We start from the raw sequence: 26,122 nt of genomic DNA, 5'->3' as shown, positions 1-26,122 counted from the left end.
TCTGGACACTTTCCAACAGTTTCATGTCCTTTTTATACTGTGGTGCCCAGAACTGCACACAGTACTCGAGGTGAGGCCGCACCAGCGCAGAGTAGAGCGGGACAATCACCTCCCTTGACCTACTAGCGATGCCGTGCTTGATGCACCCCAGGATACGATTGGCCCTCCTGGCTGCCAGGGCACACTGCTGGCTCATATTCAACTTGCTGTCTACCACGACCCCCAGATCCCTCTCTTCTAGGCTGCTCTCCAGCGTCTCATCGCCCAGTCTGTACGTGCAGCCAGGGTTTCCCCGTCCCACGTGCAGGACCCGGCACTTGCTCTTATTGAACTTCATGCGGTTGGTGATCGCCCAGCTCTCCAACCTGTCCAGATCCCTCTGCAAGGCCTTTACGCCCTCACTTGAGTCCACAACTCCTCCAAGTTTGGTGTCATCAGCAAACTTGCTCAAAATACCCTCTATTCCTACATCCAGATCATTTATAAAAATATTGAAAAGTACCGGCCCTAAAATGGAGCCTTGAGGGACCCCACTGGTGACCGCCCGCCAGCCTGACGCAGCTCCATTTACCATAACCCTTTGGGCCCTGCCCGTTAGCCAATTGCTCACCCATCGTATGATGTTTTTATTTAGCTCTATGGTGGACATTTTGTCCAGTAGGATCCTATGGGAAACCGTGTCAAAAGCCTTGATTTAAACCACCTTGCTCTAACTCCGCTAGATGAACTTTAATTCTAGAGCCATTTAAACCCAAGCATAACCTTATTCACCTGGGCAGCTAAAATGAACTACACAGAGCCTCTTCTGTTACCTGAACTGTGCATTTTGGCTGTCCCACAAACGTTGGTAGTAAATGAGTCAAAAAGGCAATTCTTTCCTGATGATTTAAGCTCAAAACAAAGTAATGTGGCTGTTGCATTCTTCAATATGTCATTTTTTCCTCATTTAAATATGACCCAAGTTTCAATTCTAAGACACTCTGGACAATGTTTTTAACGTATGTAATGTTTTTACCCTAGTTTTCTTCTTGCATGTTTGTACCTGAGAGAGCTCATCTCTCCCAACACGTCTTCCCAATAATTTTGTCATCTGATTTAGTACCGTGCCATTACGTAGCTACACCAAAGACACAAAGTTCTTCATTCTGCAACTGCTTATTGCTAAGCCACGATGTTTTCTGTGTAGAATTTAGCCTTGACACTCTGCGAAACAAAGTTTGAGGATACAAAGCTTCCAGGTAACCCTAAGAAGCTCTTCTCACCGTCCTTACCCTCTGGCGGTGCGCGCCGTCACTATCAGCTGTAAGGCCTTCGCCTGCAGTCTCATGTGGTGGATAATGACCACTTGCTTGTTTTCCACCCCGCTGTACATGAACTCCATCTTGTACGTTTCTTCCACGATCTGTCAGACAGACACCACGGGGGTAACAAGCCATCAGACTTCAATTTTTGTTGCCCAGTCGCGGGCAACAAAAATTTATCTGCTAAATAGATGGGCTTAAGTAGACAAGAGAAGTGCCGAAATTAATAGCACTGGGCTCAGTAAAACTGTACAGAAGCAACAACTTAGGAGTTATTTAATAAGATTCCCTCACCTTGTGCTGATGGGAAGTGATCTACACTCACCACCACAACAGGAAAAACTTCCCTGGGGGTCCACACGCTGCTAAGAAGGGCACCCAAGAACGACAGTTCAATTAGAGAAGATTTAAGAAGCTGATAGGCTTCTGTTTTCCCTGGGGACAACTGTCAACAGCACAGGAGGTTGTGATGCACAGCAGTAGCTGCCTCTTAAAACATTTTAATTAACTGGAGACTCAAGATGTCAGCCTAACTTCCCAGCAGATCCAGGAACTTGCTTTTACCTTAGATTTGTTTCCGGATTATTGAATAGCTCATTTTGTCCCTGAAGATAGAAGAACTTAGCTTTGTTTTTTGTTTTGTTTGATGAACTGATCCTGGAAAAAAACATCACAAACAGCTCTCCACTCTTTCTTACTATTCAGGAAGACGTGTGTGATGTTTGCCTTTTTCCAGTGGTCATAAATCTCCCCAGTGCCACCTGATTTGATCTTTTGAAGATGACAGAAACTGCTCTGCTTTGGGGAGTTAAGATTTACTCGGACAGACTGTGGTAGAAGGTCAGAAATGCGTTGTTGTCACATGGCCAAGGAGGCTTGGATCTGAGGACTTGCCCCCAGACCTGGATCCCTGGATCTGAGGATGCAGCCCCGGCTGCTTCAGCCTCACCTGCTTGGCCGCAGCAGATGCCAACGCGTTCTGTTTCAGGTACAGAGGAGCCGCCACGTTCCACAGCTTCTCCTGCAAGGCCTAGAGAAGAAAACCACGAAAGGTGATCATAAATAAACACCCAGTTGAGTCTAAGCATTACAACCCTGTGCTAGATGAAATGGGCTTAGGAACAGGGAACGTGCCCCGTTTCTTGGCTCTACACCAACAGGTTGTTTGAAAGAGCAGGGCAAAGGTTCCTTTTTGCTTTTAAGCACAACACAGGGCACTGAAGCCTCCAAAATCTGTGTTTTTATATAAGCACACCCAGACACCTACATAGCTATAAAATAAGAAACTGAAGTTGAGAATAACATTAACAATGCTGGGAACGAGGGGCTGGCTGAGCTGCAGACTTTTCAAGTACTTTTTTAAGGAGAACTTCATGCAGAACACAGCCGCTTATTAGCGAAACAATAACCCACTGCATTATCACCTCCTTGAGACTAAGAGCTGGGCATTCTCAGATTGCAGGCAGAAAGTGGAAACAATAACAACTGTCCCCAGAAACGCACCCACGCCGTCATATTTCTGAGCCTTCCTGTTGACAGTTTCCACCCCCTTTTTGCCCAAAAAGATCCCGGAGTTACTGAGCGTAACACAGCTGCTGGCATTGGCACTATAGAAACCTCATTTGCTTTTTGGTTTATGTTAAAAACAATCAAGAAGGTTTTACTGGATGATTTATATCACTTTTTTTTGTTTGTTTTAAAGCTGCCTGACCTCAGATACAAGAAAACCCCAAAGTGGCTGTAGCCAAAGCTCAAGAACCTGCACGCTGTATCGTTCACCTAGGCTGGCCCCAGAATCCCATTTAAAAATGGGATTCCTCGAAGGGCAGGGTACGTAGAGCCTTTTAGAGTCCAGAAGTTTTTGGCATTTGAGGGAAAATTAAAATGCTTTTTTCCCCTCCAGTAGTTTCTGTTGTGGTGGGAAAAGAAACAATTGGAAAGAAATCTACTGAAAAGGGCTGCTCTGACACTAAGGCTCTTTCTGCTGCCTCAAAATTCCTAATTGCATGATATTAGGAGTTAGTTTTCATTTCAGCCATGTTGCTGACTCCTCTCCATCACTGAGACGCTGACTGTTTCTTCTACAGCTCAAGGAAAGAACGGCTTGGGCAGTGTTTACCCACTTCTTCCAGACAGAGCACTGCAGGGTGGCTCACTCCAGTCAGCCCCTGGAGAAAGGCACCGAGGCCATCTCCAAACGCTGGTCCCCTGCACATTCTGCTTTGGGAGAAGCTCTGAATTTTGGAGAATCATAGAATGGTTTGGGTTGGAAGTGGTCCTAGATTAAGGATAATTCATTCCTCAATTAACTACGAAGGGAATTCTAACACCACTCATCTACAATGTTTTCTTTGGGTTACAAACATATTCCAAGGAACTGAAGGCTGCTATATTCTAAGAAGCAGCTACGTATTTAGAGAAATTGAAATTCCTTCTTGGTTTTATGTAACAAAGCTCTTACTGCATCCCTTCTGGAAACTTGTTTGCGGTCTCTCCATACGTACAGGTTATGTTTGAGGACTTAAACTCACTCACACGCTGTTGTCAGCTTAAAGCTTGAGGAGCAAAGCAAAAAACTGAGTTCCTGTTTAAGCTGACTTCAAAAAGAGTCGCTGCCGTGGCGTCAGAACCACTTCATCTGCTAATACCAGACAGACAGATCATTTCAGCACAGTGAAGCACGACTGATATTTTGCTCAATCAAGCCTTAAGAATTCCTCTGGCATTGGTGCCAAAAAAGCTGGGTACAAAAGAATCTAGAAAAACTCCACTTTCAGCAGCAGTTTAGCAAAAAGCATTCCAGCGGTCTCTTGCAGAGAAAAGCGAACTCTCTTAACGTGAAAGGCTGCAGAGTGGCTGTTCCCACTGTGATTTCTGTTAGGAAATAAGCTCTTTGCTGGCAAAATGCACGTGAGCCAACAGAAGTTGTACGTGCAACAGCAGAGCCGTGCGATGGTGTGTTATCTGCAAAGTTACCACATAAATTATTTGCCACAGAAGGGAAGCAGGGATATCAGAAATCCGCTGGATCTGAGCTTTCATCACGGATCAGTTTTCATTTACGAAGTTCATCACTGCCACGGATTGGGGGCATTGTGAAGAAGAGCCCTAGAAAGCCAGCTGAAGTCAAACCTTGATGAGGAGCAGCTGACACTGCAGGTAAGTCGCCGTGAAGTCTGCCATCCCTGCCAGCTCCGACTGCAGCTCCCCGAGCCTCTGAAGATCACTGAAGCAAAAGAAAAAGAAGGAGAAAAAAAAGCGTTGAGACAGCAGGAGGCTGAAATGCACACAGAACGCAGCAGGCAGCTATTCCTGCATCCTGCTTTTTCCTCACCCTGAGAACGGGCAGCAGAAGCAGCAGGAAAACACGCTCCACAAAACAGTTTGCACCTTGGGACTTGGCATCTCCGTTTTTCCTGGAGGCCGACGGAGGCAGCAGTAAGTCTGTCAGCCCACGTTACTCCGCGGCCCTACAGGAACCACAGGGCAGAGCAGTTCCAGGTTTCACTCCAAAAGTGAAAAAGCTCCAGCTTTCCCCAGCAGTTAACGAGGCGTTTGCGTTACGCTGCTGGGAAATCTACCTACTCCTGGTGGCTGGGAAAGGATGCTTGGAACACGCTGGGCTCGTGTAAGCAGGCAGCTCTGAAATATAGCTGCCTTTTTAAAACAAACTCCAAGCTGCTGTACTGATACCTGCCCAACTGGCTGCTGCCTGCGGTCTGGTACAGTTATTTCTTGTAAATCAAACAGCCACCTTATTGACTTTTATCCTGACAGGTTAAAAAATAGATGGTTAATGGAACACGGAAAGGCTTTAGGTCTCTACTCTTCGGGATGTTTTAAAGCATGCATTAAGGAAACAAAATTCATTTTTGGTTCTGCGACAAAAACTAAGTTGGATAACGTGGATTTAACATCTTCATTCTCCGCATTTTGCTTTGATCCAAAGGTGTACTAAAATTGTCTTTCTACTTTCAGATTTCCTACTGTATTATCAAAAAACGTGTTGGTTTTTTCCCCTTCAGGTAACCCTTTTCGTTTGGTGCATATTTATCTTCGTACCTACGATACAATTCCGGACCTTGAGCTCTGCTACACCCGAAGCCTGTCATCTGGCACCACATCCATGAGACGCTCTGGATTTGTCACCAAAAGAAAATCTTCCCTAAGCCTTCCCTGAAGGCAGGGGCAGCAGAACCAGCCTCGCACTGACTCAATTCCACCTTTTCCAGGGGACAAGAGAGAGCTAACGTGGAGCAGGATGGCATCCTGCAGCTACAAGCTACTCAGAGCCTCCGTTTCCCAGTCCTGTGTGGTTCCCACCACCACCAATCCTATTTTCTTACAGATCTTTAACAGATTTCAACGTCCCTGCGAGACAAAAAAAAATAAATCCTGCTGTACAGACGGAGAAACTAAACCCCAAAGACCAAATTACTAAAAAGCCTGCACAGTTTCAGCTGTGAAGCCTGGGGGCAGAGTGTCAGGCCTGAGCGTGGTTCCAAATGCCAGTCACCAGCAGCCACCAGGAGGTCTGCATTACTTCCCCCGATGACAATAAGGAGGGAGCCGTGTTCCACCACAGGATGGCTGCTGTTTTCCTCCTACCTCCCTCTTCCCAGCACCAAAATCGTTAAAGCAGCAAAAAAAATCTTCCCCTCTGCAAAATAACCTTCAGCACCTTTTAGTTTTCGTCTTAAACCCTCCCTTCTCCTAAGGGGGGAAAAAAAAACAGCTGGGTTAGCACAGCTCCTGGGTGGTGATGCTTGAAAAAAAATTTAAAAAGCCAAGCAAATGATTTCCACCAGCTCCAAACCGTTGCTGTCCTTTGCTGCACATCAGCTGCGCGTGCAGCCATCTCAGGCACGACTGCTGGCCTCAAAATGGAAACTGTTCCCAGCCCCTGAGGTTCCCAGCGTTTCATTGTGCCGCTGAGATTTCGGATGCTTTGCCAAGAGATAACCTGCTCAAAGCATTTCCTGCACTCAGGGCTCCCAGGCTGCGTTTCAGGCAGCTTCAAAACAGCTGAGGAGAAGCCACGTAGCTCTCAGAAGCAGGTTTTCAGCGAGGAGCACGCTGTTTATTCTCCACGGCAGGTGGGTGTGAAAGCAATTTGCAGCTACACGCACAGAAAAGGCAGATTTTTTTGGGGGAAAAAAAGCTTTCTAGAATTCTGTAATCCAAATAAAGCACATTAGACCATTTTGCTAACTCTCAAAACTAAGGCTCTTGTCCTCTTTCCAAGCAGACAGATCGCACTGAAAGGATCCTTTTCAAGTGCTTTGTTTGTGCAAATCAGGCCCGAGATGAAATGGGGAAGGCAGCATAAAACTCACAGTCAGAAGCCACACTGTAACCTCATCTATCCAGAGAGCAGCACGCAGTAACATTGTCTCTTCCATAAAAAAACCTCTCTGAATTCCAAACTGATGAAGAAGACAAAGTCCTTTAACAGTGGGACTGGTGACAGGAACCCAACAGAGCAACAGAAGCAGGTCCTCTCCCACAGGACCTAGAAACTGGACGACCGAAGGGGAAAACCCCACAAACAAGCTAAAAAACCAACCCTGCGCACATACATCACAAATAAGCTGATCAAAAGGAGGCACATATACAGGGAGAGAACTTGAAATGGCACACTAGGCCATCATCCATAAAAACAATGTATATTTTAAGTATATTTTCTGATAAATGAGCAGTCCAAGATGCAGTACTCTCGCCATACCCAGAAGAGACGTCCACCTAAAACCCTCACTGATTATTCAGTGCAGCAGAGCCAAGATCATCAGCTTTATTTTCAACAGCCCGTGAATTCTGTTTGGCCAAAGTGCTCTCGAGAGGAAGGCTTGGACTAAATGCCAAAGGGCAAAGAAAAACGTTGACATTCAGAAAGAAAGCAGCTATGTCAGAGAAGCTGCTGCTCCTACCCCATCTTCCGACGAGCAGGACAGCCACAGCCTTACCGAATGGTGAATTCCAGCAGCTCCTGTATGCCCTGCGGGTCGAGGTGCTGTAGGTTGTAAACCCTCTCCAGGCTCTGGTGCAAGAACTGCTGGGAAGGATCTTCGTGCGGCGTAATGCTGGGAGAGACGGGGGAGGACACCAGCTTCCTGCCTGGCAACTAAGCAGAAAGAAGCACGTGCATGCGACGGGAAGCCCAACACAAGTTAAGAGCCCTGCAAAATGCTGCTGCATTATTGAACTGCTACCAACTGCGAGCTCCAGTTCATTTCTCTGATTCAAAATTTACACCACGGCTTTGGAGTCTGTAAATTGTTCGTTAATGCTCTCTGTTTTACAATCTGTTTGTAGCTCGAGATCTTCAGATCCAACATCAGCATGCCTTGGAGGGAAACATCTTCCTCATCTGTTAACTACGAAGCCGTGAAATCGGGGGAAGTCCAAGACCACACAACCTGCAGTCCGGTTTATGAACTGTGACAGGATTTAGGACCGACTTCAATCCCACCTGTACTTCCAGGCAGGAAAAGCTTGCTTCAAAGTGGCAAGGAACACATCCATGAATAAACTGTTTAGGTAGGAGAGAAGCCAAACGTTGCAAGACCTACAAAAGGCTGAGCTTCCCTTCCCCATAGGGGAAGCTTTACAAAAACCTCCTGGGATCGTGCTCCTAGCATTCTTTTCTCAGCAGCAGAGCATGTGCTACCCTCACTTGAGAGCAGTAACTTTATTCTCCCCCTAAATATAACAAAATCCATATTGTAGCAATTTAATATTTGGCTCTCCTTCCTGAACATCCACTTCAATATTCACTTTTGTGGGGAAAAAAATATTTCAGAATCAAAGTATTACAGGCTGGCGGACACGGAAGAGAGCAACAATATTCAAAACAGAGCGGGAAAGCACAAACCTGGGTGATTCAACTTACTCTTAAAGGAGGGACCAGATGAGAGAGACTGTCCCGAAGGTAGGCGTAGTGTCTGAATGTATGATCCGAAAACAGCGCTGGCATTGTTGGGCAACTCTTCGCGGCGTTGAAAATCAGAACCAGAACAGCAATGTCTATTGAAACGGATTGTTAATGAAAAATAAAACAACCACCAGAAGAGCTCTTTGGGGACGGCACGTTAAAAACAACTCAACAGCTTTTTCTTTGCTGGAGACTGTTTAGGAAGTTCTTTACAGGCAAAGAATGCTGAGCAAAACCCAAAGAGGCAGCTGTCGGGGCAGAGAGAAATGAAGTACAAAGAGCAAACACTACGGAACGGGCCACATCGGAGAAAGGAGGCTACTGCCAGTGAGGCTCTGAGACAGCTCGAAGGATAGCAGCCAGTAAGGAGTTCACAAAAGGGACCTGAACCCGTTTCCCAACTCCTGCAAATCTTCTGTATCTGCGAGCTGCCAAGCATAAAGGCTCCAACCTGAGGAACCAGTTCCTCCTCCTCGCCCCAGATCCTTTCCAAGTTTTCAGGTGAAGCTATTCAGCCAGCTTCATTCAAACCTGCCTGGCACTCTCAATGAGAACACCCTTTGTTTTTAGCTAGCAGTTTACTCACTGGAACAGTACCATGCAGGTCTACCTTGTTGTTTCTGGCTCCCAAGGCTTTCTTCACAGAGCATTTCTCTGTAAAATTTGGTGGCAATTTACGTCCAGAACATTCTCTGGAATAACAATTCATGGTTTTCACCCCTCAAAGTTCCTTTGATCCTCAACTCCTAAGACAAATTGACTCAAATGACTCCTTAGCTGTCTGATTAAGGATTTACCTTTCTCTCCACCTGATCCCTGCCCTTTTCGATTCTCACAAGATATTTAATCTGCTAGCTAATGGCCTCTGAGCTGTGAGAAAAATAAGGACTAGCTTTGCAGACCAGAGCAACTCATTGCATGGAAAACCACTCAGCTAAAGCATTTTTCAGATTAGTGCAAGCTAAACATGTATTTTCACAAAGGGCTCATCTGGAAAGCCTAAACCTTGACAAATTGTTTGACAAACAGATCATTCATTATAACATTAAAAAAGGCTAATTATACCACACTGGTGTTTATGAAGATGGTTACAGATAACGGTTATTCCATCATTTGCTGAGTAATAAAACTCAGTAATAAAAGTGACAAAGGGATTCAGAAATAGTCACGGGATTTCCTGCTAGTCTGGAGTGGTTTAATAAACGTAAGCATCAGGAAAACACAAAGAAGTCTTTTACAGTCAAAGAGATCATTTGGCTTCATTAAAAAGATACAGGCTGGATCATCCATGTCTGGTTCTGGAGTGTCAAAGAATGGATGTGTGCTCAGCAGCTCGGGGACTAATGGAAGCACCAAAGTGGGATGCCGGCTTCCCAAGAACTTCAAGCACCTGTGAACAGATTAAAACGTTTCTTAGGAAACTTGTACATCGCAAAGTGCAATGTTTTAAGACATTATTGTACTGTAGGGGCACTTTGAGGTGTCAGGCAGCAAGAAAAATCCTCCCGTTCAAGGCTACGTGCAAACTCGGGGCAGCACTGTCTCTTCAGGGCTAAGGATTTGTCTTAGAGTTTGAGAGAATCCAAGAAAACTGAAAAGACGGCTTGAAAAAACAAGCAGTAATAAAAAATAGTTTACTTAAGCTGTCCAAGAGACAGTTAACAGCTGGAGCTATACAACCTAAGAAAAACTTTCATATTAAATGATAACTAAATAATAAATATTAAAAACATTAAGTGTTTTTTCTTCAAAAAAGCTAGAAGAGTAAGGAAGTAAAAGACTAAGCAAATGAAACAAAACAACCAAAAAAAAAACCACACAACAAAACCAAACCCTACTGAACTCCAAAAACAATATAAGAGCATACTAGAAGGAAAAGCAGACTAGAAAACAGGTTCTCTGGTAATAACCAAGAACTCCATCTCAGGCTATGTGTGCTGAAGCATCACTTCCTTTGTCTCTTCCATTAAGCGACAAAAAACCCCTTAAGTGTTCATTATTTTTCCTCAGACAGAAAAAAAATCCCTCCGCCAGCACGACGCCATGCAGCCAATCCCCTTGCCATGGCTGAGCTAGCCAGCCGCTGGAGAATATCCCTACTCAACGTAGCACAAAACATTAATTGCACAGAGGAGGTAACTTTTAAACTGGAGGGTGAAAACAGCTTTTCTGGAAACCCTGAGAATGCTGTGACTGCTTGTAATACAGGTGTTTTTTTTTTTCCCAGCATGGTCATCACTTCTGGATTCCCACAAGTATTGAGAAGCAAGAAAAATGTGGAGTTTCTCTGTCAGTTGTGAATATGTACAACATCTGCACAGCTGCCATTCCAAGGATTTACCCACCAACAGGATTTTAGACCCATTACCTTCTTAGCTAGTTCAACATTTGCCTAAAGCCTCAGTTTTTAACAAAGTAGGAAACTAAGGAGACACACAAGGATGCTGAACACACTTACTTCCAGATGGATTCTCTGTCTGTGGGATACTTCGTCAGGTTTTTCAGAAGTTCCACCAGCGCGAGATGGATGCCTTCTTTAGTTGAGACATTGGTGCAACACAGCAGCTCGTGCAGAGCTTCCCGAATGTCCCTTGAAGAATCCTAAAACAAAAAAAAAACAAGAATCCTAAAACAACATCGTAAGCAAATCCTAAACAACAATCCTAAAACACAACAAAAATCACCACCTCTGAGTGCTCAGAGGAATACCTGTGCATACACTTATTTTAAATTTAGCAGTTCCTGCTCCTTGGAAATGTTGCTTAGAACTAGGAGCATCTGAAAAATAGCATGTTTTTAATTATTTTAGCTAAAACAGAGATGAACTGACAGACCAGGCAACTGCTGCAGCCTGCTGCTGGTCTCCTCTACACTTGGGTTTCATTTAATGGGTTGAAATTAATCTTTTTCACCACTGACCTCAAAAACAGAACAGGAACCACTGTTAGGTTTGAGTGACACAGTACCCTTAAGCACACACAAAGAGAAACTCAACGTGCTGGGGAACGTGAAGATTTGTGTTGGTCATCTATCTTAGGAAATTGTTTTACCTCCTTCAGAGAAGCCTAGCAACAGCTGAAGGTCAATTCCTCAAGCTTTTACCTCTGTTACCTTCAGAGGGTTTCAGGCGATATCGTAAAGAGAAGCTCATGCAATCCTCAAGTAGCGTTTTTAGAAATAGTGTGGCTGGACTCCAGCATAATTAATTAAATCCTTCTGCCAAAAAAACCACCTTGCAGCTCCATAATGCAGCTCCTTGCTGTCTGCATTTGTGTGGCATCGGTGGATGGAATGTGAAAATTTGACAGGATACAAGAACTGGCTGCATTTCAATGGGGGATTCTTTTTTTTCCTTTTCTTTTCTTCTTAAATTATAATTTGCTAAATATCAACAGCACATTCCTCACTGTCTCACACAAAAGAAGGAAGAGCAGCCCTCTTGTAAAGGCTCTGAAATGACAGCTCACACACACAAATGACCAAAGAGGAAAGCTCAGGGGGGTGCTCAACTGGTCTTTATTTTGGTGCAGGATACGACTGGAAGAGAAGATTTACTCTAAAGGCTGTAATGAAACAACTCAGGAAATAAAATACATCAGGTGAGCTGCATGGGCCACTTGGAGAGCAGGATGGAGACAGGCAAGGAGGAAGAATACAAAGGGACAGAGAGGAACATAGCTCTGAAAATAAGACCAAAAACACAGTGAAAAGCAGAATGTGAAGCCTGATGAGAAAAGCATGGAGCAGCTGAGAGTTACTAAGATCAAGTTAAAGCAGCTGAAGTAAAATAGAAGTTACCCCTGCCCCTACAATTCAGGCAACAAAGGTGGGTGCCCTGGCTCTGTTTGGTGAGCAAAGGTGTAGGGAAAGTGGCTGAACAAAAGCAAGGCAAAGATTAAGCTGGATTCTACGAAGTGTTGTGAAGTGCTGGAGCAGAAAACGAGACAGAAGGAAACCCACGTGATGCAGCAGCGTGGTTATCGATGGCAGAGAGCTTTTATCTGAGTATCACCTATTAAAAATATATTCTGTTGTACTGGAGATCACAAGCTACTAGACCGTAGGAGTCTTTGGGGCATTTAAAGATGAGAAGAAACAAAAATGTGTAGTTTCAGCTCAGAAGGGGCTGCTAAGCATTATGTAATTATCGTAACTCCTGAAAGAAAGCTGAAAAGCATTTTTTTTCCCCCTCCTTAAGAAGTTCTTACCTCCAAAACAGCTAACACAGTATCCAGCTGGTCTTCCCGGAGCGTGATGTTGTTGGAGATTTTTCTCATCGTGTGTATCGACTGCAGCCTCACCTCCTCGATCTCGTCGTTAAACATGTCCACCAAAAAATCGAGACATTTCTCCGCAAAAGAAGGAGAGGACTGGGCCAGCATACAGAGAGCCTCGACCGCAGCAATGCGAACCTCTGTTAAAAGACAGGGAAGGATTTAATCATTATTGCTGCTTAAAAGGATACCCCAAGCGACAGCCAGGCCTCGGCTTGTTCAAGGACTGAGCTAAGGACAGGAGTTGCTAAGGAAACACTGAGGATGACAGAGAGTGAGCAGGGACCCGTGACACCAGGGACCTTTTCACGGGAAAGCCTTCAAATCAAAAGCCTCACCTCTACTACAGCTCGTGCTGCTGCTTTAGGTGCCTGCACAGGGACTTTCAGGTGAAAGAAGGTCTCCTGGCCAGCTATTAATATTTCATGGCACATTTTGCCATTTTTATAGCGTAGCTGTAACCCTGGTATCTTAAGCAAGCTCATTTAGATAATTAAACCCTGCTTGCTTTATTCTTGCAGACGTTTTAATTGCTCGGAGCATTCACTGTGTTTTTAGTTTGCCACGTAGCACTTGGTGAATTGCTGAAAAGCTCAAGAGGATCAGCATTTCAGCAGCAAACAGAACTAAATTCCTCTGCTTCATGACTTCCTCAAAAGAAAGGGGAAAAAAAAGCCACCTAATTATTAAAATGGCTCAATTTAAGCAGAAAGAAAACAATACATACACGTATTCAGAATGCATTTATGCTGTAAAACGTAGCAGGAATTTAAAGAGCACCCAAAAATAAGAAGCTTATGTGGAGAGGAGATCCTCCTCCCAGTGCTAACTTCCATACCATTTCTGTGCTGGGATCATAAAAATGAAGATTAATCTGATGTCTTGCAAACATTATTGTTTTAGGCACACTTCTATTTTTCATTCTAATTAGCTCATCTTGAAAGCGTTTATTTAAAGTTGTGTTTAATTTTTAGGCCTATTGTTCTTAAAGCACATACTCGATTCCTGATTATTCTGATTAAGCAGAGGAATGCAAACTCAGCAAGACCTCTGCTTCTTCTGTGGCAAAGCCTTTGTCACAGCTACGAGTCTCCGTGGTCTTTAAGGCCAAGGTATTGGAAGGAAGAACACCACCACCAAAATGCATTTGCCAATGTTGTGTTCATAAACTGACACATTGATTTAGATTCTAGTTAAAGATGGAATTCCAGAAATTAAGAAAAGCTGGGAGTAAAGAAGAAGATGGTTCAGCAGGATTTAAAAATGCTGCAGTGGAAGGAGACACATCCATGACTCAGAGACCTGTGCCTGGTCCACATTTCTCCATTTTACCACCAATCCCAATACTCAACAAAATGGAGAACGAGTTCCACAAACCAATGGATTGACACAGTGAAAAATTTTTATTGTTATTCGGAAAAAAAGTTGCATTTTTGAGCTTCAGGGAGAGTTTAGCTATTAGGGAACATGCTTCTATTTGCAGGAGTCATGGATTAATAAACTAGAGATATTGTTAGAGCTTTTATACTTTCTAATTTAGTCTCATCCTTGCAGCAGTGTTAGAATCAAAATCAGAACAACGTTCAGGGCTGAGCATTTTCAGGGTTTTGTACAAATACCAGCCGTTCTCAAAAGCCTTTTAAAATACAAACCTTCACTTTGTCCCCAGGAAAGTTGGGCTACAAAAGGCTAAAACACACAGACCTTCCTGAGGCCAACAGCATACTCAATGCTACAGCCAAACTTAAAAGCTCCAGAACGCCCATTTTGATACTGATAATTTATCCTTTTTAAAAGAACTGACCAGATATCATCTGCTGTAAAGCAGATGAAGGCCTCCAAGTTCATCACAGCAAGGCTGGTAGACCCTAGTACGTTAGAGCACGTCCATGTGATCTTAAAACATAGCTATTTTCATCAAAGAATTATAAATAACATTGCTAAAGATATAAGCAAGACCCCACCTGAAATACAAATGCCCAAAACCACACAAAACCAGTCACCAATTTTCAAGAATAGTCATTCTGACTGGCCAAGAGGAAAGCTTTTGGTCAACAGTGGTGTAAAAGGAACTTAGCCTAGTTAGCCCCTTGCAAAAAATTAGTTTAATTCATTAGGAAAGCCAATCCTTGAGAGCAGCAACAACAGTTTAATCTAAAACCTAAGTAAAAGAACACACTGCCTAAGAACAAATGGATGCAAGTTGGCTATGGATAAACATCAGTTAGAAATTAGAAAGCTTCTGTTAATTGGAACTGCTGGATTCTGAAATGTTTTGAGGAATATGAGGGCTTGTCTCTGCTAGTTCTGATATCTGTGAGGATGGAAGCTGCAATATTTACACAAGGAATTCTTACTGGACTCCATGGATGAGGTCTCTTGCAGTGCCTTGAGTTAAATACCAAGTTCCATAAACCTCTCAGCAGATATGATTTTCCTTCTTCCAGAGAAAAACACCAATTTCAAACAACATAAACTTACGTTTCACGTTCAAAACACATTCAACTGTTAAATTTAAGTCACAAAAAGGGTTCTGAATAGCATAAGCAACCACTTCTTCCCAGATATTTTATTAAAACTTTACTGTTTATAGAAAGCTGTTTGATTCTAGCTACTCAATTCAGCATTTCTTTCCAAAATACTGTGCACCACTAATATCTTTGAAACAACTGCCAGATGAGGAAGGAAAAAATAAAAATCCAACACCTCAAAGTCTGCAATTAGTTTAAAAAACCTCACACGCAGAGACACACACCAGCCAGGTGATCTATTTTGTTCATAAATAAATACATAAAATTTTTTAGCTTGTATGTCCTATGCAACTTGGTCACTGCATAAGTTAACACTTACCATACATCTCATCTTCCAGGCCATGAACAAAGGCTCCGCAAGCTCCTGATTCAATCAAGTTCACAGCACCCGTATCGATTTCCTCTTTGGGAGCATCATCTCCCCATTTTCTGCCACTTGAAAACTCCCCAGAGCTGTAGAGTTCCTTGGCTCGTTCATGTGCAGTGCGCTTCCTCTGTCCAAACAGATTTTTCAGTTACAACCATGGGAACCTTTAAAGATGACTCAACAAAATATTATTTTTTAATTCAAAAACAGATGTATCTTGAGGTTTAGACACTGACATAGACATGCAAGTGCTGAGAAAAGCTATTAATACCTTCTACTCTACAAATATTTCAAATTGCCAGTAATTCTTTGTGCTTCTGACGTTGGGAAAGGATAGTAACTAATATATTTTAATTAACATATTCTTAGACATCTTTCTTAACCAAACTGGGTAGAGGACAGGCCCATCTGTCAAGTATCCAATATCCAATCTACAAAAAAAAAAAAACAGACGATACCACAGCTCTGGCTTCATTATTGTTTTGTAGGCAAGAGAAACGGAACATAATACCTTGAGCAAGCTACTTAGGGAAGACATTTTACTGAAAAGTGGCTTTTTTTGCTCATAGGGCTCAAAGGTTCCAGTCTCCAGACGCTCATCGCTCTTGAAATGTCTCTGACTACCAGCCAGATCCTGCAGGATGCTGCCGTAAGCTTGCTCCCAAAATCAGGATGCAATCTTTCTGCACAAAACAGAGCTTTTAGCCAAACGGCTGTCAGAAGAACACGAGCGTTTACCTCTCATCTGTGAAACCTGAAGAGCCTAGAGCTGTTTATTACACAGCTCAGCTAACGAAATCTAAAACTGGCAATTGCTTCGCTGACTTTAATCTAAAAGAAAACCTGCCATCATCAATTAACTCTCAGCAGCCCCGAGGCAAGGACATGCAAAACAAACAGGCTCAGCATTAACAGGTGCTGTGCCATTTTAGTGCACAGGGAAAAAAAAAAAACAACATGCAAGCATTTCCATACCCTCAGATCCGACATGAGCTTCTTGTCAAGGGTCTGCTCCAAGAAATGGGAGCTAACTTGTTGCATGGAACCCTAAAGGACAGAAAAAAAGATATAACAAAAGGAAGTAAGAAAATTCTTCTCAATTTTACCATACAATTTCCTGATACATCCCAACACAGGGTCGAATCGTTTCTTTTCTTCCTACTGTGAGAAATTAATTCACGCTAACAGTTTTATATAGTGCTTGACACTGCTGCATGGCAGAACCCAGAAGAGTTTGCTTAACATGAGCAGAACAGCTGATTTTCCCACTGAATTTAATCTGGCTTTTCTTGAGTTCAGTTGTTTACATGTCTTGGGGAAGTGGAAGGGGAAATTATTCCAAGTGCTTGTTTTTTATTGGATATCTGTCTAACCTCAAGGAAAGAATTATTGTAGAGATCAGCTGAGAAAAAAACAAACGTACTCAAAACCATGCACTCAACCTCTTTTTTCCTTCTCAGAATTTTGGTATGAATAGATCTACACTGTTATTAAATTCCCTCCTATTTCAAGTAGATGAAAAAAAAGGAAACCTAACAGAAAAAGAACTATCAGACAGAGAAAAGAATGCACCTTACCAATAATTTTGCAGCTTGCACTCTAACAACCCAGGAGCCATCGCTAACCATATGACAGATTTTTCCAAATGCATCATCAACCAAACGAATTTCCTCATTAGACGAAGGAATCGGGACAATGCTAGGACAGAGAAACAGAACTCAGCTTGCTGACCTGATGCCATGCAGCGTGATGGAAAACAAAAATATAATTAAACTGAATTCCCGTGGATGTACGGTAAATATCAGGAACCAAAACGTCATCCAGATCAGTGCCTTCTCATCAGGTGTCAGCATTTTGCACACATCAGTTTTTAAACAGCTGCTCCTGAGACTTCCTGGCGCAAAACTGCCAGGATATTTGGATATTTCCGTGCCTCCTTTTTGAGTCACTTTGCACACAGCACGTACCTTTCAGGATAAAGTTGACTGAGGACCCAAATGAGCTGAACTGCAGCACTGCGCACTTGCTCGTAATCGTCTGCCAACAGCTTGCAGGCCTGAAAAAAGATTTGCAATCCAGTATACCATTTCCCACAGATTTATGACCCTCACCATAAATCAGTCCAGACATTATAAATGAGAAAAAAATTTGATCAGGTAGGGAAGTCCTAATAAAGCCTGTTAGGCACACGCAGTGTGCTCCAGACATACCTGCACTGCGTGGGAAGCACACAGCATGATTCTTTCCTAGGACTTAGCTCTGCAACCCTACTGACATAACACAAGCAGGTCCACAGGAGGCCCTGAAGATGATCAGAGAGCTGGAGCAAAGAAAGGCTGAAAGAGCTGGGGTTGTTTAGCCTGGAGAAGGCTCTGGGGAGAGCTTATTGCAGCCTTTCAGTGCCTAAAGGGGCTTATAGGAAAAACAGGGAGAGATATTTTACTAGGGTGTGTAGGGACAGGACAAGGAGTAAGGGCTTTAAGCTAAAAGAGCATCAATTTAGATTAGATGTAAGGGAGAAATTCTTCACTCAGAGGGTGGTGAGGCACTGGCACAGGCTGCCTAGAGAAGCTGTGGGTATCCCATCCCTGGAGGTGTTCAAGGTCAGGCTGGATGGGGCTTTGAGCAACCTGCTCTGGTGAAAAATGTCACTGCCCACGGCACGGGGAGTGAAACTGGGTGGGTTTTAAGGTCTCTTCCAAGCCAAACCCTGTGATTCCATAACAAACCCAGGCATCAGGTGTATTCCCCAATATACAAGGGTTTAACACTTTGAGATTGCAAGATGACAGCAATAATTATGCAATGCCTTGCTCTTCCCATGGTTATCTCCCCCCAGTAAACAATATATTCCAATCAAAACACATAATTTAGTGCACTTGAAAACAAAAAGATGCAAATCAGTTTCTTATTTCCACTGCCATAGGGCAAAAAAGAATACAGGCAACCTGTGTGCAGAATACCCCACCCCTGTTCAGTGATTTTCACCTTTCAAAGCACACTGTCATAGAATCTAAAAAAGCAAGACAAACAAGTACAAAATAAATACAAATGAATGAGGTTTTACCTGACCGTAAATGGCCTGCTGTAATTTTAATCCTCTTTCGTGAAGCTGAAGCTGCAGGGGAAAGAAAAAGAAAAAAGGAAATATAACTTCAGTTTTAATTGTCGTTTTTCATCACTTCCCCTGCTTTCAGTAAAGTTAGTTGCTTGCATGTGTTGATTGCTGCTATAATCAGGCTATTACACAATCAAGTATTTTAAATAAAAATCTTGACTTCAGTATAAACTTTTAAATGTCACAGCCATTTATGCTTTGATTGCTTAGGAAAACACCATTTATATAAACGCGTTGCCTGTTCAGTCCCTCAAACTCCAAACAATTGCTTGGTGTTATTCAGTTTCATCCACTACCTGAAACACAGACCCAGAAGCAGTATTGCCAGTGAATTTTCCTGCTCTATAAATCTTCAATTACCCAACCAGATGAACAACGAAAAACTAAATCATACTAAACCTTGTCTGTCTCCATTTGGAACAAAGTAAATCTGACAAACAAGAACAGCAGCATTGAATACAGTCAACAACAAACAGTTGCTTTTCTGTATTCATTTCAAAACACAACATGGTGGTGATATAGTATAAAATCCATAAATAAAATAACAAGAAACATGGTAGCAATGAAAACTGCAATCAAAAAGCCTACAAGAGGTTAGTGACCCTGAATCCATTCAGGATCTTTAAACTGAAGCAAAACAATTGACTTCGTGCTGTAATTATTAAATTTAAAGGTCAGACACTTTACTAGGGACGTGGTTCAAATGTCATTACAAAAGTCACTAAACAGGTTTAAAAAGTTGTATGAAAAAAAATCAAAATTGAATGAAAACGAAGGACGAGCACAGCCTCCAGAGATTCTGGACAGACTCAAGTGAAGCGTGACCTCTCAAATGCATCTTGCTTCTTTCTTCAGAGTTTAAGAACAATAATGAAAGTGCCCTTGTTCACCATCAGGTTCGATGGGATATAGTTATGAACTTTAAGGGTAACAGAGGAAGTTCTGTATACCCATCTACTCATCTGTATACCCATCTACTCACAAGCAACTCTCACCAGCCAAAATTCTCAGGTGAGCAGTCATCGCTCGTATTTTTGCTGCTACATATTTCTGGAAGGTCTTCCTTACAGAACCCCAAACAGTTTCTTCCACTATATTAGCACTACTTACCATGGCTTTTATAGCTGCTGTCCTAACACGAGGGTCCTGGTCGTTGAAATGATCCCCTATTATCTTCTGGACATCTTTGGCAGCCTGGCTCTCAGCTTCTTTTGCAACACCTTTCTCCACCGGTCCGAGACAGCCAATTAACTGAAGACACTTATTTCTTACCCCGTGGGAAGAATCTGTCAGATGCTATGACATACGAGAGAAGAATAGATATAATTGGATTTGGATTGTTCTTTTATGCCTTCAAAAGAACTACTCGTAATAGGATTTCTAGCAGTTAAGAAATGTTGGCATTTTGATGAAAAAATTTAAAATAAGTTAAGCAGTGAGGACGCATTTTTTCCTCTGGCAGTGATGAAAATTTAAAAAGATTATAAACGCATTTGCTTAAGTATTTTAGTGCTTCTTAATTCTTTCTATTAATAAAATAAGCTATTTGTCAGGCAATATTCTTAGTTGAGTTTCTAAATATCACCTACAAAACACCAATATGCTTATAAAACGTAAGAGAAAGAGAAAAATATCTTAAAAAGCAGCAAAGATGCCTCACAAACACCAGTGCCATTTATAAACTTGCTAACGAGAGTCAGTGTTGGGCTCACACCACGTTCAGTTTCAAGTCACTCTTATTTAAATTTTAATACCTCAAGCTCTCTCCCAGAAGGGATTGAATCCCAAAATGAATATGCAAGAGCAGAGCTTTGCTACGGAGCTGCCTTACCTTACAGGCCACCTCCACCAGCCTCATCCTGACAGAGGGGTTCTCTGTGAGCTTCGTGCCGATCACCAGCAGGGTGTCCAGCAGCTGAGCAAGGACCTGATGAGACTCTGCAAAAGGAAAGAGTGAAAAGTGATTTACCTCATTGCTGAGCTCCTCACCAGCCCCAGAACCGTAGAATCATTTAGGGCTGAAGGTCCTCCCAGAGCTTTCTCCTTTTAGGGCCAAAAATAAGCCCAGCTGCCTTGGTTTCTCCTCGCACATCATGTAAAACAGCCCCCAGTCACCCTGGTCACACTCTGCTGAACTCAACCAAACTTCCCGGCATTTATCTAGCACCAGGAGCCCAAAAGTTGATGCAGCATCTAAATAGCGCTGAGTAAAGGGCAATAATTGCTTCCCTCGACCTCCTGGCTACACCCTTCTGCCTAAACCTCAAGCACCACCTGCAAATTGTGGCTTACTCTCATTCTGAAGTGTGTTAATGGCATCATCCACAATGCAGTCCGGGGAGAATCCTGCAGTCTTCGATAACAAACCCAGCAAGGAAGCAATCTTTAGTCTCACAGAGGCATCGTTCTCCTGGAAGGAACAACAGACAGCATTTTTTTCAGTTTGGAGAGCAAAAAACACCGCACAGAGGCAGGACCCACTTACAATTCAGCACATGGGACTGAATTTTAATGCCAGGCTACTTCCTCCTGTCTGCTTTTTACAGCACACCTCACAGGAAAGTAACCACAGCAGAATGTTTCTGTGGCAGCTTCCAGGACATTTCGAAATCATTCTTTTATTCATAATTCCTGAAGGTTGCCTTTATGATTGTTTGAAAATTTAGAGTTTAAATAATTAGGTTTTCAAGATCCTGGAAAATTCACTGTTGATAATGTTAATATCTTTTAAGTTTTTGATGAACAAACAGGAGGATTTGAGAAGACAAACTGATCCTGGCGTTCTCTTGACCTCTGCTAAGCATCACGGTCTGTGGGCTTGTGGAAATTAGTGTTTCTCTTAACAGTGAGGAGGAATCATGCCAATCTGAGAGCAACAACAAAAAAAGCTGCGTATATTTGTTCATTTAAGCAACAGCAAAAGCTGTCACAGGTGATAATTACATAAATAAGCATCACAAATTATTAAGTTCTTTTTTAAAAGTTCATGTATTTCCAAGAGTTATTAATCTGAGCATTCTACAGACTTGTGCACCCAACACTTCTAGTCCTAAGAGGAAGGAAATTCGCGCTGTGAATGATATCCAAGATAGGGTAAAACGACAAAAGTAAGTTTGAATTTTAAACCAAGCAAGCATACAGTGCTGAACACGGAGGTGCAGCAACGTTACAGGTACAACGATGACATCTTTCAACAAGTGGAGCAATATTACAACTATCACATCTTTCAGAAGCATTTAGGAGAGACTTCAGTGCCGTACTGCCTTGACAAATGCTATGCCTGCAGGAGCAGCCTCTTTCCAAACTGAGCCAAGGAGCATTTTCTCTCTTTAGAGCTGGAAACTTGGGCTTGAGCAACCATTCCTCTCACTGGACCACGTCCATTAGTGTTAAGATGCACGGATTTCCTCAAAATGCAAAAAAAAGAAACCTTATAAAGGCACTTCTAAATGCCTTGTGCACAATGTTTGCAATGTTATCATTACCAAGCTACAAGTAGCCTCCCAGCCCAGGTGTTTTCTCCCTCTTTCTAATGGTTTGTGAGCAGGGAACGATAAACTTTTCCTTTATATTAAAGGTCTGATCACCACCTCAAGGAGCAGAACACCAGAAAGTTGCTGTGCCTCTAAACCCTCGTCCCAGCCACCCTCAGCACGACCTTAAATAAAGCAATGACACTACAAACAAAATTCATCTTCACACAACCGCCTCCAGCGCAGTTCCCACTTCCAGGGTGCAGTTTTTGAAAGACCAGTTCAGTTCCAGGCTCCCAGGAGATTCTCAGAAACCAGTTCTTCAGAAAATTTGACCTTATGGTACCATAAGGTCGGCTGCAGGACTGCAATGCTTTTCAAAAGCTGCTTTCTGTAACCAGCTGGCACTTGAGAACCTGACCTCAGCTGTAACTTTAAGAGTCTCTTTTCTAATACAGACTGCAACACAAATTGAAATTGCATTTTTATATTTTCCTTAAGTTGTTAGCTCTTCTGAGCATGGAATAGTCCAATGATGAAAGTAAAATCCTTTTAAAAAAACAGGTAAAACAGTTTCAAGACACAAGCCAAAAGCAAGTTAAGTACAGAAGCTGATAAAACACAGCTTAGAGCTTTAGTGTCAATTCAAAGCAGAGTAGACTCAATTATAAAGCAAAGAACAAACAGAACAAGGACATTTATGACAAACATTTCAGCTCACAGTGCAGCTTTGTTACCTAGAGTAACGTTTGGTTTATCAAATTAAGGATCAATATCCAGCTAGCGTGAAGGAAGTGTTATTTATTTGTTATCTTGCTGCTAAGATTTTTTGGTTGAAAAGCTTTTCCTTTAAGAGTTTTTCATAAATGACATCTTAGAGGTGGCCTGTCCACAGCATTAGGAACAGTTAAAATGTTTCTCCACTCCTAGAAAAACAAGGAAGTATTTAAATAAAGTTGAGCCACCTTTGGACAGCTTGGAAAGCTTCTTGTCATGGCTTCTGATGCTTGGAAAGTTAATTTAAAATTAAACATGCAGCCCATCTGCAGAGAGAACATAGCTCACATCCCTGCCACTACTCCCGAAATCCTCAACGAAGAGACTTAATGGAATGAGCTGTAACCATGGATGTAAAGGACTCATGGATGTAAGGCCAGAAGAAGGATTCTGAAAGCATGTCTGGCTCCCTGCCTCACTACCTTGTAATAATGCTCCAGCAGGATCCTGACAACGCCTTCCACGCTCTCCACTTCCACGGGCTTCCTGGCAAACTGCAGCAGGTACTGCAAGGCATCGGCAGGCGAGGTGGCTTTGCACAGGTCGACGTGGAGCGCTGCGGACTTGCTGGGCTTGGTCAGGCGCAGCTTCTTGGCCGACAGGTCCTCATGCTGCTGCTGCGGGGGCACGGGGCAGAAACACAGGGGGAATATTTCCCTGAGGAAGCTCCTACGGCACTCACTGGTAGTTCTCTTTATTCTGGAACACCCTGCAGCCCTCTGGGGCAGCTCCCACATGCAGATAAACACCGCTTGAGGCAACTCCAGCCCCTTCCAACCCTAAACAACCACTCCTCCCTCACCTCCTTCTCCAGAGCAGCTCCTCCAGCCCTAAGAAACCCCCTTGCCCTCCTCCTCCCTGGGCTGGGACCACCACCATTCCCCCCTCCCCTGGCAGCAGCGACCCTCCGGCCTCCCCACCCCGAAATAAACATCCTACAGCCTCCCACACACCCCCACAGCCCCCCACACACCCCCACAGCCCCCTCCACACCCCGAACAACCCCTCACAGACCCCCTACCCCCACCCCAAACCCCCACCCCCTTCCCCAGAAGCGGCAGCCGCCCCCCTCTCCCCGCTCTCTCCCCCCTGCCCCTCACAGGAGACCCCTGGACTCCTCCAAGCCCCCTCAGCCGCCCCCGGCCCTGTTTACCTGCACCACCTTGGTGAACTCCTCGTACACCCTCTTCTTCAGGTGCGCCGCCATCTTGCCACCGCCGCCGTACCATAGAGTTCCGGCCTCTCTAGCCCGGCTGGAGGTCCGCCTCTATGGTCGGGAGGTCCGGGGAAGGGAGGGGCGGCCGCCTGTTGCCATGGGAACGGCGCGGGAGGGGTCACAAGATGGCGGCCGCGCGGCCTGCGCCGCCTATGGGTGGGGGGGGCGCATAGAGTCACAGAGTTATTAAAGTTGGAAAAAAACCTCCAATCTGGTCCAACCACCCCCCTACCACCAATGTCACCACCAAGCCCTGTCCCCAAGCACCACGTCCAACCTCTCCTTGAACACCCCCAGGGACGGGGACTCCCCCACCTCCCTGGACAACCCGTCCCAATGCTCTTTCTAAGAAGAAATGTCTCCTCATTGCCAACCTGAACCTGCCCAGAAGTGCCCCGCAGAGGCTCATTTTTCCTCAGAAATACCCTCCACATGGCACCAAGTGGCAGCATTTCCAAAGACTGATGCCCACCACCCTTGCCCCAGTGGCTTTGCTCCGCTGTGGGTTTATTATTTATTATAATTTTGGTGAGAAGTGGTGGTAGTGGTGGTTCCTTCAGCTTCCCTCAGGTGTTTCCCTGAGTGTGGTGAAAGATGCTGCGAAACCATGTGTGTGGGAACAAAAATGTTGTTTTTGCACAGAGTTACATTGCTTAGAGGGAAGGAATGTGGTATTGAGATATGCCTGCAGTGAGAAGAAAGCTTGACAGACAACCTTGTAAAATGCAGACAACCAGACTCCTTAGTGCAAATCAGGTGAAATTCACGGTATCGAGACAGATAAGTGAAGAAACATTATCACCTCAAAGAGTAAGAAAGTCAAAAGAAATCTGAAAAATAACAGGCTGGCAACTGGAAGCCATGTATTACCTGGGAAGCATCGCATAGGTTGTGAACCTGGGCTACCCAGTCAATGGAGAAACAGAGGAGGGTCCTAGTCGTCGAGAAATAAAGTATATAAAGGCTCTTCAGTGAGTTTTGGCCCATGGAACAAATGTAAATCTATCTTCCAGTCTAAGTGCCACCAACCACTTCGTTATGATCACAGATCCTATTTTCTAAATCTTTTTGCCTTTTCAGACCTTGATTCTGCCAGTTCTTAACAAGGTTATACATGTAAGAGGTCTCAGCATGTCCCCTCACACCTATGGCTGAACTGCATGGAGGCCAGTGGCATGGCTCCCAAATTTTACTGCTGGGGTATTTGTGTCAGGATGAGCACATCTGAAATCAAACAATTAGAAATGGTTCATATCCATTAGCATGAAGATAAAGCTTTTGAATTCAGGGATTTATCTCGGAGGATGTCAGTAAATATAGCACTTCTGTATCATTCAAAGAGCTGTCAAAATATATTTGTTTATCACCCCAGAGATTATTGTCCTTAACAGGGAGGAGTTCTTAGAGTTCTTAGAAGTAAAAGAAATACAGCCATAATCAAATTAGCCATCATGATTTTCAGATATCTCCAGTTATTAAAACCCACCTAAAAGCCATATCCAGTAAAAACAAAAATTAAAAAAATACAATAATAAAAAAATAGTAATATAAAAACCAGCAACACTAACAAAAACAAAACAACAAAAACCATTTGGAATATTGGCATGTTTTTTAAACCTGATTTAGGACCCAAACCATATGCTGTAAAGCAGAATAACCATTAAAGACCCAGGCCTTAGCTTCAGTGGCACTTCCTTCCAGTCAAATCACAGGGGCATTTCCTATTCTTCCAGAAGCTTATAAAATTAAAAATGGTGCTGTAAAAATAATGAATGCCCCAATAAAAAGATTGAAGTAGTGTGACAGGAGAGAGGAGTGCATGTCCTCAGATCAGTGATAGTATTTTTATTTTTCGTTGATCCTGGACCACAGCATAAAGGAAAGCTTTATGAAGGAAATCTTTCCTTCCAAATAAATAATAAATAGCAGTAATAAATACATTGGCTGGAGAGCAGGCTAGAAGGAACAAGAGGAGAGACTGGGACACTGAAATTCTTTTTAACATAGGTTCTGGTATGAAAACCATGACAGCCAGAGCTTTTGCTTTCTCATTAAAGATCCAAATACAAGTTGAGTAATTGAGTAAGTATTTACGCAGCTTTCAGTGATTCCACTTGGAGTTTCCCTTGTTGTT

At 43.4% G+C, this 26,122-nt stretch overlaps 1 protein-coding gene across 2 annotated transcripts in view; it reads right to left on the bottom strand.

Annotated features, from left to right (window-relative positions):
• The window catches only part of INTS4 (integrator complex subunit 4), a 31,486-nt gene extending 7,506 nt beyond the window's left edge, over positions 1-23,980 (bottom strand). Inside the window, exons 1-18 of one of the 2 annotated variants that reach the window (XM_032207482.1) lie at positions 23,926-23,980; positions 23,195-23,389; positions 20,815-20,932; positions 20,354-20,460; positions 19,633-19,818; positions 18,472-18,522; positions 17,372-17,460; positions 16,982-17,102; positions 16,380-16,451; positions 15,357-15,531; positions 12,441-12,646; positions 10,691-10,833; positions 9,507-9,622; positions 8,191-8,324; positions 7,265-7,422; positions 4,434-4,527; positions 2,251-2,331; positions 1,272-1,402 (exon numbers count right to left, since the gene is read on the bottom strand). In XM_032207482.1, the coding sequence (XP_032063373.1) occupies positions 1,272-1,402; positions 2,251-2,331; positions 4,434-4,527; positions 7,265-7,422; positions 8,191-8,324; positions 9,507-9,622; positions 10,691-10,833; positions 12,441-12,646; positions 15,357-15,531; positions 16,380-16,451; positions 16,982-17,102; positions 17,372-17,460; positions 18,472-18,522; positions 19,633-19,818; positions 20,354-20,460; positions 20,815-20,932; positions 23,195-23,389; positions 23,926-23,979 (2,231 nt within the window). In that variant the 5' untranslated portion in view covers position 23,980. The remainder of the gene's footprint in view (positions 1-1,271; positions 1,403-2,250; positions 2,332-4,433; positions 4,528-7,264; positions 7,423-8,190; positions 8,325-9,506; positions 9,623-10,690; positions 10,834-12,440; positions 12,647-15,356; positions 15,532-16,379; positions 16,452-16,981; positions 17,103-17,371; positions 17,461-18,471; positions 18,523-19,632; positions 19,819-20,353; positions 20,461-20,814; positions 20,933-23,194; positions 23,390-23,925) is intronic. The other variant, XM_032207483.1, reaches the window with a different exon arrangement.
• Between the last annotated feature and the right edge of the window lie 2,142 nt (positions 23,981-26,122).

Source organism: Aythya fuligula, chromosome 1 (assembly GCF_009819795.1).
Source record: "Aythya fuligula isolate bAytFul2 chromosome 1, bAytFul2.pri, whole genome shotgun sequence".
NCBI lineage: Eukaryota > Metazoa > Chordata > Aves > Anseriformes > Anatidae > Aythya > Aythya fuligula.
This window is presented reverse-complemented; position numbering and strand designations above follow the sequence as displayed.